The following is a 12,347-nucleotide window of genomic DNA, read 5'->3' as shown; positions in this document are numbered from 1 at the left end:
AATCAACAAGATTGACGTTTGTACTCTCAAAGTATTATCCAACATTTTTTGGTATTTAAGTATGTGGTTATAATCATGTTCACAAATATTTTGTTCACATGGATAAAATTTGCAAGTTAATTTCAAATCACTGAAATTTTTCTTGAATGTTCACTAGCAGAACTGTCATATACATGTATTAGGTAGAGAGTAACTTCGATTCATTATTTTCACATCACAATTGCTTTGGTAACTACAGGCTTTTGCAAAGACCTTTCACACTGTTGCCGACCGATTGCGGCACACGTTGCTACGCAGATTGATCAGCGAATGAGGCGCTGATGTGATGATGATGTGATTCAATTACCCAATCAGAACCGGGATGTCATATTTACGCTGTAAACTGCGTCCAAATCGGGCACTGCGAAAGGTCTTTGCAAATTGGTGTAGGTATTACGGTAATGTCAGTAAGCAATATCTAGCTTTGGCAACATGGCTCATATGATGCGAATCTGACTTCAGTTTGTACGCACTTCCTTGCTCCATGTACATGTACGCTTGTGCTACTTTCAGTACACAAGCATGTTGAATGTTTAACCTCGGTTACGGTTGATTCCCATGAGCCAAATTCCGTTGCACTACATTTGTACATGTATGCCAAAACTGAGAAATTACTCAGCCCGTCCTTTGTTTTACAGAACATAGTCATTTCATCAAACTTGCCTACAAATAAATCAAATGATTATGCAAATCAAAGAACCTCTTACTCATACTGCAACTAACTGGAATTGTTTTTTTTCTTTCTTTTCTTTTCTTTTGACATGCACACTTACTTCTTTGGTTTGACACAACAGTGATCCTACCAGTGATCCTGATGACCTGGGGGTAAGATATGTTTTTTTAATTTTTTTTTTTGTATAGTTGTTTTTGCATATATTTTTTTGTTTGTTTTGAGTTTTTTCTGGCTGTATGAAGAGTTTGGATGCAAAAACTGATAAACGCGTTCAAACTTTATAAGACCATTCCTATAAGGGCTCATATTGAAATACCCTACCACGTTTTCAAACAGAAAGAAGGCAGGATTCCCTTCGCTAAGCGCGCACCTTAGGAAAGCTCGGTCAGGAAGCGCGCTCCTAATTTAAGTCAGTGAAGTGGCTAATTGCAGTGTTATAATCACACATTATTTTAACAAAAGAAGGCTAGCACAGGAAAGCTGCAGGATGGTGCACACCTTCCTGTGTAAGGGAATTTCAAAAAGAGCCCTAAGTGGCACTTTCTTGCCGTTGATGGGGTGTACATGTACATCTATATCGCATCAAATCGTATTATAAAATAACAAAAGCAATGTCAAAAAGATATCACATGCATGCATTGCTTTTGTTATAATATCGTCAGCCTGCTATGCTAATTCACCTTTTCGGTAAATCCCATAAGCCTTTGCGAGTACACCTGAGACCTCGTCATTTGACGTCACACCGATCTGCGCCGATGCGCACATCGTTTATCGAACATCATTACTGCGCATTGTAAGTCGGCGTGACGTCAAATGACAAATTCTCAGGTGTACTCGCAAAGGCTTATGGGATTTACCGAAAAGGTCAATTGCCTTAGTCTTATTTTGTAATTTTGAGAACAAGGTACAAAATCTGGTTCAATCATCCATTTAAGCATATTTATTCAACAATCTTTGCATAAGAATAAATGATAATGATACAAATGAAAGGGAATAATCTGAAATAATTATGGTGATTACTACGTAACTGATGCATGCTTTTAAACACATTTTGTTCTTTGTTCTCAAAATTACAAAAAATGACTTCTAAAGGCAATTAGCGTAGCAGGCTGACGATATGTGATATGGATGTGTGCATGTGATACCCTTCTTGACCTTGCTTTTATCATTTTAGAGATAAATGTGATATCGGTGTTCCTCCCGTCAATGGTAGGAAAGTGCCACATGGTCTAAAATCCTGGCTTTAAATTGACACCCTACTTAAGAAATTTCAAGGTAAATTTTTGAAATTACGATCAAAAGTAGCACAAATTTTATTATTATTTTAAGATGGATACAGTTTTTGCAGAACTCTTCCAAATGATACCCACACAATTTTTTATGATTATGCACAATATAGTTATATATATTATATGATCTGCCTATGCCTATGATGTAATAGAAGTTATACAAATACATACGTAAAAGATTATAAAACATTTGGCCAAACAGGATAATATTTTTTTTAATTCAAAAATATTCGTGTAATTTTCTGGAATCGGAAGTACATATAAATATCATGTACAGTAGGCAAACCGTTTAAAATGGGCTTTTAGCTAATATCAGTTGCCCCATGAAAATTAATAAATAATAAATAAATATTGCAAAAATGCAAATGACTTGATCTACAGAAATCGGCATAAAATTCTTACAGTCCCCAAGAATCAGATAGACCTGAAGGATTTTTTAAAAATTGAAGCCTTTGATGCATGTTTAGAGTGTCTTATGCATTTTATGTTGAAGGTGGTTGACCATAAACTTATCCAGGTATTTCACATGATTGGGTCCGTGTCAACAGAGGGATGGACCTATTAGCTATATCAGTCTGCACAATAAATAAGATACATTTACCAGATTTCAAACATGACCCCACAGACGAAGTGATGGTAGCTTTTATCACAACATTGTGCGTAATTAAAGGATGTTTTCTTTAATTTTGAGATTTCAGTGACAGCAATAATACAGAAATCATCAACTTATGAAATAAAAACAGATGGGAAGGTACAGATTCAAAAAAATGGGACTTTTCAATTGTTGTCAACATTGATTTACCATAGCAAGTTCTATTGTCCGAGATGCCAGTTTTCCAAATTTATTCTGATTTCCTAATTTTTATAATTTCGAAAATAAATTATGAATTTTTTAATTATTAGAAGAAAAAAAATCAGATTTGGAGAGTGCCCGGACCTACAATTATTAATAGTTGGCACACCTTGGCAATATGTTGCAACTCTTCATTGCCGCTCAAATAATTAATTGAAATCAAACTATGTTTGATGAGAAGTACAAACCTTCTCCTTTCCCCTTTGCTCCCCTATTCCCCCTCAATCAATGTTGAGGAGACTGGGGAGCCCAATGGAAAAAGCGCTTTCATCAACATTGAACTAGGGGAGAGGGGTGGCGATTTACATTTAATTGGTATAAAAAAATGGGGGAAAAATCACCAAAAAAATTTTTGCAATTTTTTAATCTAAAATGGATCCCCAGTGGGTGAGGCGCTACGTTCCATATGGCTCGCAATTGTCAGTATTAATTTCAGAATTTTTTTGGCAAGTCACTGGCATCTCTGTATTGCCTGCACTCACATGACATGCTCTTGATTGAATAAGGCTATTGTCATGTAGGCCGTAACTGTGTGCACTCATGACATGCATGATGTGTACAAATCAATGAGGCTTGCTACAGGAAACGTTGACGCAAATTGAAAAGTGCAATTTTTGATTTTGTACCTTCCATAAGTTTTCATTTCATAACTTGGTGATTTTCGCATCATTTGACATCACTGATATCTCAAATTAAAGAGAACATCCTACTCCTATAGCCAAAATATTAAATTCTCGATCATGAGAGCCAACTTGGGTACGCACAGTTATTTGCGTCGAGCGTACTACGCAAAGACTGGCGCTTACGCCGCAAAAACAGCTTTTGAGAATTGACCAATCACACGGTCGTTTCTAGGCAAGGTCAAGGCTCGGTCATGGAGGTCGCGCGATCGTGTTATTCTACGAAAAGTATGGTGACGCAAAAGGTACATCCTCTCATGATCGAGAATTTGTTATTTTGGCTATAGCGCACAGTGTGGTTATACCACTAACTGTGGGCAGAGAAGATATCTTATGCTTCCCAGAATCCTTTGCAACCATGATACATCACCTCATTTCATCAAATGACACTCCCATTACTTTGTACATATGTACAGCTTCCCTTTGTTTTCATTTTGAGAATAGACTGGCTCAACATGGATTGATAATCAAAAAATATACATCCATTGTAGATCTGGATGTGCTCTGTTCATTGTGGTACATGTATGTACAGTTTGTCACTATCGACCCTATGTTACACTAGATAGCAAATCAGTACAGAAAATTGAAATTGTAGAAATGCATTGTGGGAAGTGTACAACATGTTCAAAAACTGGTACCTTATTGTGCAGACTATTTACGTGTGAACATATCATATTTTGTAGAATTTTTTTTCTAGTTTTTCTGCACACCTACCAACAATAAGAATTCATTGTTTAGCAGTTTTGATCAAAATTTCAACATGCTTAAATGAGCACCAAACACCTGGCTTGGACATTGCTCCTGAGGCCAAGAAAAACAATCCTGGGTTGGTGTTACATGAAGAAACCGAATAGTGTCAGCATGTATCGTATTTTTTTAAATGTTTTACTGTTTTATGGTTGTTCAAGTTATGTCAACCCAAGGATAATTTTCTTGGCCACAATTTCTACTTAATTTTTCCTTTTCAAGTCGGTTTGATTGGACAAGCATGCAGGCCTATAATAGTTCCCATTTTTTGGAAAGTTTTTTAAAATTAATATCCATGTGGACATGATGGACAAAATGTTATCATGCATTATGTGTACAGTGTATGATGAATTCTTATATTAAAAAGGAAAGAATTAAATGTTCTATCAATGACCTCTATCTTAAAATCAATTTGACCGTATACAACAAAATTGAGCACAAAGTACAAATAAACAAATTGGATTGTTGCTCAATCTTATATTTGATTCTCATAAAATTATATGATTGTTGTAACTTGCCTCAGGAGAGAATACATGTACATAATGTACAATGTATGTATTATGGTCAATGCATTGTATGCAAGATATGTGCAAGACTGTAGTGTCCATACTGTTTGTTATGTGTCCAATTCAGTGACCGGTTTAATGCTAAATCTCTGAATTTTTCTCCCTTTTCAACTTCACCACTCTGCTGGAAAATATGCATTAACAGCATGAGATATGGTAAGACTAATTGGTTTGACTAAGTTACTAGTATATTGATGTGTGTACCTGCTTTCAAGTGCATGTCATTCAGTGGATGCTATTGCCTCCTCCCATCCGTTCCAGCTAAATTACATTTTGGTGCTCATTTTTGTGTGTTTGGCAAAATAATGTGAAATATACAATATTATATTAAATTTACACATAACTAGGTTTTTTATGTCTTGTTAAATTTGAATAACACAATTTAACCCATGACATAAGGTGGGGAAATATAATAAAAATGGGGGGTAACAATCCAGTGTGCATGTTTTCATGTTATACATGTATGCATAAGTAGTCGCAAGAAGTATTGGACCATATCCTGCTGTTGAATGTCTATTATTAAATCAGTTTTAATCTTCAAACTAATACTAATAATCTTGTTACATACATCATTCTGTTGTAAACCTTATATTGCTTGTGCAGTGTGCTGTGCATGAACCAGTACTGAATCATTTGGGACTTAAATGGTTCCAATATATTAGGCTACCAATAATCTTTATCATTTTTGTGAGCAACTTTTCAAGTTATTTAAAAATTGTTAGGCGGAACTTGTGAACCCTTCATCACGAGGTAAGGATAAATGGGCTATTCTAGTTGAAATTCATACACCCCATATGGAAGGCATTACCTCAGTCTTCAACACAGGGGGTGTGAATTTCAAATGGGGTTACCTGAATGGGACTCCATCTTCCCCTGTACGGGAGATTAGGACCATGTCTCCCATAAGGAGTGTGTGGATTTCAGCTGCAGTAGCCCAATGACATGGACATGCATGGAAGTCTTATCATAATCTTAACCAAGTAGTGAGTAAAAACTGAGCATGTTTGTTCTCTTTGCATTTACATGTTAAATTAATGATTGGTATGTTTTGTTTTCTTTATTTTGTCTCTTCCAGAATGCACTCAATGAATCTCCAGATGCAGATGGGACTAAGGAAAATGAGATAACGCCGTCACCGCAAAAGCGGAAACCAGCCAATCGAAAGGTTACAGAGCTTCATCAGGGATCCATGTCTGGATTAGTTAACTACCAAAGTTCACCTTCAACTCATGGAGATGACAGTGCAGGGGATAGTGACGAAGATAATGACTCGAGGAAGAAACTGTCCGTGTTCATTCAACCCGGTGTACCGGCAGAGCCTGTAGCTGCTGCGGACAAAACATCCCATATTGCTGCCAAACGGACTCCACCACAGGTGGTGATGCAGTGCAACAAGTACAGAAATCATTATCGCAGGTATCTGTAGAAGATGTTGCAGTGCCATCACAGAATGTTGATGGGCCTCAGTTGGTGTCTCCAGGTCCAGACACACTTGAGAAAGAAATGGAGGAGTTTGAACATTTGGTGCACCTGGATGTAACTGAGGATGGACAAGAGGGAAGTGAAAGTACTGTTGTATCTGTTAAGCCATCCAAATCAATTTCAGCAGTGGATGTCAAACAAATTCCCTTGCCGCCAGTTGAGGTCCCTGTGACAAGGAAAGCGGCGAAGCAATCTAATGCACTAGACGATTCCTCTTCTGATATGGACATTGAAACTTCATCTCCTACACTACCTCCTGTTAAGAGTGTTGGTATGGACAAAAGCTCAGGGACCAAAGATGTTTCAGTGGTGTCTTCTGGTGAGGGGAAAGCAGGTGCACAAGCGCCAGTTTTAAACTCAAAAGAATCTAGCAGTACACAGAAACACGCATTTGGAAACTCTCCTACCAATGAAACTGATATTCTCTCTGTAATGGATAGTAAGGATAAAGGAGAGGAAAAGGATACCGTGCCGGAGTCACGTGTCGGAAGAGAGTTTTCAGAGCGCCAAAAATTCACACCAAGAACAGTACGAATGTCAAATAGCAGCAAAGGGAAACCTTCCAAGAAAGCAGCTGCTGATTCACTCAAGGACCCGACTTCGGAAGCACCCAAGAAGCCACCTGTTGTCGAGTGGCGCATTGGGTTTGTACGACGAGAGGGTAAATCGAAAGAAGATTCTACAGGAGAAAGCAGCCAGGATGAAGAAGGGGAAAAAATTGCTAAGGAATCCAAGTCAACAAACAAGGAGGAACTTGCCAAAAAATTCAATATTCTTCCAAATTTGCCAAAGAAAGACCCCATGCTAGGGTTAACTTCAGAAGTGAAGGAAAGACTAGCTCGTGCCATTGCAGGTGTAGGTAAAGGGGACAACAAATGGTCACCTCCGAAGAAGGAATCTGGACCAGGGTGTTCTCCAAATGTTGAATCTTCACTGGGACCAAAAAGTGAGGTGATTAGTGTTAATGATGAACTGAATTATCTGTTAGTGATTTACCTGACGGTAAATCAGAAAGAACTAGAAGCATTGATGATGCAACAGAACCAATGGACACATCACCAAGTTGTGTAAATGATGATGACAGTAAAACTAAGAGAACTACAGATAATAAGACTGCTGGGTCATCTGTAGATGCCAGTACTTTGAAACACAAAGATAATGGTAGAAACAATAAAAGTTGCCATAGCAGCAACCATTCCGATAGCGATAATGAGAGTGAACAAGCAAATTCCAATAATAATGGGAACCACAGTATTACAGAGAGTTCGTCGGGAAGCCGGCGGAGATCAAGGCGTCTTGGACGCGGGGAACAGGAACCTGAACCAGAAAGAAGCGATTCCCCTACAGAGGAGTCGCAGAGCAGACGTTCAACTCGAAGGAGCAGTAGACTGCGTGGTGGGAAAAAACCTGACTCCCCAGAGAGAAGTCTACCGTCAAGAAGTCGTAGCAGAAGGAGAGGCTCAAACCGAGATGCCAATGAAAAGGAAATGGAGACGGATGAAGCAGAACAGAAACGGTCTAAATCCCCTGCTGTGCCAATGGATCAAGGGCCATCGAGAAGAAGCAGTAGGAGAAAGGGTTCTAAGCATGATGATGCAGAAAATGAAACCAGGCAGGAAGAAACTCCCAGATCAGAATCTCCTGTTGTTACCACAAGAAGCAGGAGGAGTCAAGGGGTGCCAGCAGAGATACAGAGCCGGAGACAAGTGAGAAAGAGTCGTCCCAAAGGCCAACCACCCCATCAGTACCTTCAGAACAGGAGTTGCAGCAAGTTGCAAGGAGAAGTAGTAGAAGAAGAGGCTCTAGTCGAGCTGCTAAAGAAAATGAAGATCAAGATAATCCAGATGCACCAAAAGAGGAAGTTGCTGTGGAGAAGAAACCATCCAACGTGGATGCAGACCCTCCACCTCCGCCCCCTCCGCCACCGCCTCCTCCACCAAAAGAGGAGGTTGTTGCTGTAGAGAACAAATCTACCATTATTGAATCAGACCTGCCACCTCCACCACCTCCTCCCCCTCCACCTTCTGAAACTGATGCTCACCGAAGCACTAGCAAAGAGAAGAAGGAAGAAAGACAACAAGTGCAAGCAGCTGAAGAGAGTAACCTATCTGCAAGTTACAATGATCCCTCACCTCGACAAATGTTTGAGGAGCCACCACCACCACCTCCACCACCTCCACCCAGGATGGTTAATCAAGATGATGTTGTCAAGGCAGCATCGTTACCAGATATTGAAGAGCCTTCTTCACAGACTGTTGAATCTTCTAGTGAGCCCTTCAAGAAAGAAGAGCAAGGTCCAGATGAAATGTCTGTGGAAGCGAATCAATACCACACTGTTAGTGATACAAATGCAAGAAATTACATTGTTACTCCAGAAATTGGTACATCTCCTTCTTTAGCAGTAGAAGATGCTGTTTTACCACCAACGGAAAATGCAATGAATGCTGATATATCAGTATTTTATGGACATCACGAACATACAGAGAACAAAATTGAATCTTATCAGTCATATAATCCGCATCAGTTAGTTACAGAAACCTCTACATTTGCTGTTGATAATGAGTATGTATGCCGAGATACCTCGATGGATATGGACATTGGTTCTCCTGTTCAAGATGAAGCCCCCATCGAGACATTTCCCATACCAGTGATAGGATCAACTACCCCTGTAAGTTCCTTAGCTCCACCTTTAGCATCCTCATCAATACAAGTTTCAAGTCCGATGTCAATTAGTAGACTAGTTGTAAGTTCTTCAACACCCTCACTTGTAACATCGCCTATACCAGTTCTTGGTTCATCATCTATACCAGTTCTTGGGTCATCATCGGCCGGAAGGTCATCAACAGATACCAATGCTAGGTCACCTGCTCATCAGCGTGGGAATCTCGTATCAATACCAGTTTATGATGATCCTCCACCACAACAAAGGTATGTTGAGCCACCACCACCACCTGCTCCAGTCGAAGAGTATTTTGTTCGTGATGCTCCCCTTCCTATACCTGTAATCGGTAGTCATCACAGCACAAGTGGTGTTGGTGAGAAACGGAAAAGAAAGTCTAGATGGGGTCCTATGGAGGAGAGCATAGCTCTTCCTCCTCCAAGAGAACAATTACTACCACTAAGACTCACAGATGACAAAACACTCATTCCTTTGTCACCAACAAAACAAGGTACCCCACCACCACTACCACCTCACCAGCTTTTGGAAATGGAAAGGAAGCTTAGCGGAGAGAGTGCTTTTCCATTACCAATGCCATCAACTGTCCAAGAAAGTGCAAGTAAGGGTCATGTACAGGTATCTGCAGAAAATGAAGAACCTCCAGCTCTCACAAAAGATTTGCCACGACCACGTTCAGCTTCTCTAGATTTTACATCCACACCACCACCTCTTGAACCGTCAGTTAGTAGGCCTGTAGAAAAAGACAAGAAGCCAGCACTGACACCACCAACTCGATCCATTAAGCTCAACATTAAGTCCAAACCAAGGTATAGTGCTCCCACCTACAGTATATTTGCGGAAGATCCGGATGTAGAGTGGGACAGCTGGAGTTCCAAAGCAGCTAAAAAGAAAACCAGTAGTCCCAGTAGCTCTAAGCCACGTGATACAGTTGATAGTACTACACACAAAGATGAGCCACTCTCCCAAGAAAAGAAAGAGAAATTGGAAACAAAAGAAATTAAACTTGTGAAAGAGGAACCTGTTCCAGTTAAGCAGGAAGAGGAGGCTGAGAAAGATGAGAAAGTGTTGATCAAAGAGGAGACACCAGCAGCTGAAGAAGTCAAACCAGATTTAAAAGACGAGTTACAAGTTAAAGCAGAGCCTTCGGATAAACCGGCCACTATTCCTATGGATACCACTGCAGCGCCAGAACGCACAGCGACGGATGCCATCTTAGCCGCAGTTGCTGAAGCAGTATCCTTGGCCGAAAAGAGAGAACCGCAAATTCCATTCCTGGAGTCGCAACCGGAATCACTGGATATGTTTGGAGACGCGAACGATGCAGATCAAACAGCACCACCACCACCTCCTCCAGACTTGACGTTAGCTACGGAAGATATGAAAATGGAGCAAAGATCCGCATCACCATCTGATGGATTGGAGGAAGGAGAGATCATGGGATTCCAAGATGAGGCAAGTCCTGCTGCACAGGATGAGAGTTTAGTGAGCAATGATGGTGCTGTCAAATCAGGCGATATGGAGGAAGGGGAACTTGCAGAGGAGGAGAGACCGGATCCCAGCACATGGGGACTAGTAGCCAGGGACCAACTACCAAGCTTTGAGGATCTGGAGGAAAACTATTACCTGACAGAGAGGTGAGTTAATTGCTATCATATCATGCTCAATCTGAGGTTATTGACCGGAAGTGTTGACACTATGCTTTATGTTGTACAGTATGTGTATTGTTACAGAGGGCCTTTATACTACAGGTTGTATGCTTTGTAATGTACAAAAGTAGCCTGGGTTTGGAACAGTAACCTCAGATTGTGCATTGTCTATTTGCTATAATTGTATTCAATTCAATCTATTGTATAGAATCTCCTTAAAAGTATGCCCTTAACCATTCCTGCTTTAGATGTCAAGTGCATTTCATGAGTTGCCAAGCATGGGCAGTGACAATAGCTATAAAAGTGACTTGGACTTGCATTAATGTGAAAATGTACCCAAATCTTTTGGTATGATACAAAAAGTAATGGTATTGGCACTATGGAGGGGAAAAAAGACCAACAATATGAAGATGTATTCACACCTGTAACATTTTTGATACTAAATTGAATGTAATAATGACATGACACTCCTTAAAGTAATGGATTATTTATTGTTCCATCCCAACAAATTCTTGTGACTTTTATTTTGTCTTTTGTTATAGAATAAAGAGGCGTGGTCCGATTTTTCCTTTTTTTTGTTTTATATCTTAGATTGAGGTATACCATTATAACAATATGTTTCCAAATTTTGAATTGTATTCCTCCAGCGGTTTTGATATGAGAAGCAAAAACGTGTATAACAATGCCCCATGGGATAATACAAACACTTCCAGTGTTATTACCATACATCACTACTGTTTTGTTCATACCATTTAAACAAAAAATATCTTGGGTGTTAAATTTCACTGGGGTAATGAGAAAAATACAAGCTTCCTTCTACCAAAATCTCAGTTTTGATGAAGAAAAGGCTGTCGATCAGGTCTGGGACCTTTAAACAGAAATACAGATCATCAAATGTATAAAACCATGTATAGAATTAACTGAGCTCATTCTTTTCCCCAAAGTCACACAATAAACACTTTTATTTCTGATTTCACTCATCCGTATCTGTACAATTTTTGTGTTTACACAGACGACGATCTAAGGCCAGTAAGGAAGCCAGACGGATGTTGTGTGAGTGTACGACATCCAAGAGGGAGCGAGCCATGGGATATCCAGCATGTGGAGAAGACTGCCTCAACAGAGTACTCATGATTGAATGGTGAGTATGTTGTACATTCTTAAACACTTAAGAAAGTTCCTGCAATCTTATTGGTTCATAGACATGTGATATGACATGTGATATGACACAATATAACACACTATTAGGGTGTGCGTGTCGACACGATACTCGTATGTGCTATTTGAGGCAATCGGAGGTGATTAGCAACAACGGGACTGAAATCTAAGCTAAGCCCTAGGTAATTCCATGAAAAATGAAGGATTTAATTTGATCAAAACTTGGTATACTTACGATTAATATATTTATTTTAATTGAAGTGTTTAAGAATGAGAATAATAATTATCCGCTGTCGTGCATCTGTTGTCTCATATAACATGTGACATCATTATTTTTGGCGTAAAACAGCTCCGCTTCGCCTCGCTGTTTTACTTAAAGTAATGTCGCCTGTGCTCTATATGAGACGATAGATGCACGACAGCATAAAACAACTCGGTTTCGCCTCATTGTTTTACTTAAAATAATGATGTCGCCCGTGTTATATGAGATGATATATGCATGACAGCGGCTAAAACAATACCTTGTTTTCTAAG

General features: G+C 39.6%; 2 protein-coding genes across 3 annotated transcripts in view; both read left to right on the top strand.

Annotated features, from left to right (window-relative positions):
* The window catches only part of LOC140154821 (uncharacterized), a 55,904-nt gene extending 48,504 nt beyond the window's left edge, over positions 1 to 7,400 (top strand). For both annotated transcript variants that reach the window (XM_072177409.1, XM_072177408.1), the window contains exons 2-3: positions 834 to 864; positions 5,923 to 7,400. In XM_072177409.1, coding sequence (XP_072033510.1) covers positions 6,351 to 7,400 — 1,050 coding nt within the window. In that variant the 5' untranslated portion in view covers positions 834 to 864; positions 5,923 to 6,350. The remainder of the gene's footprint in view (positions 1 to 833; positions 865 to 5,922) is intronic.
* Positions 7,401 to 7,487: 87 nt separating this feature from the next.
* LOC140154068 (uncharacterized) overlaps positions 7,488 to 12,347 on the top strand; it is a 41,599-nt gene continuing 36,739 nt past the window's right edge. Inside the window, 3 exon segments of the mRNA XM_072176678.1 lie at positions 7,488 to 7,895; positions 7,987 to 10,643; positions 11,668 to 11,796. Coding sequence (XP_072032779.1) covers positions 7,488 to 7,895; positions 7,987 to 10,643; positions 11,668 to 11,796 — 3,194 coding nt within the window.

The sequence above is a fragment of the Amphiura filiformis genome, chromosome 6 (assembly GCF_039555335.1).
Source record: "Amphiura filiformis chromosome 6, Afil_fr2py, whole genome shotgun sequence".
NCBI lineage: Eukaryota > Metazoa > Echinodermata > Ophiuroidea > Amphilepidida > Amphiuridae > Amphiura > Amphiura filiformis.
The sequence above is the reverse complement of the archived record's forward strand: the minus strand, read 5'-3'. Positions and strand labels throughout refer to the sequence as shown.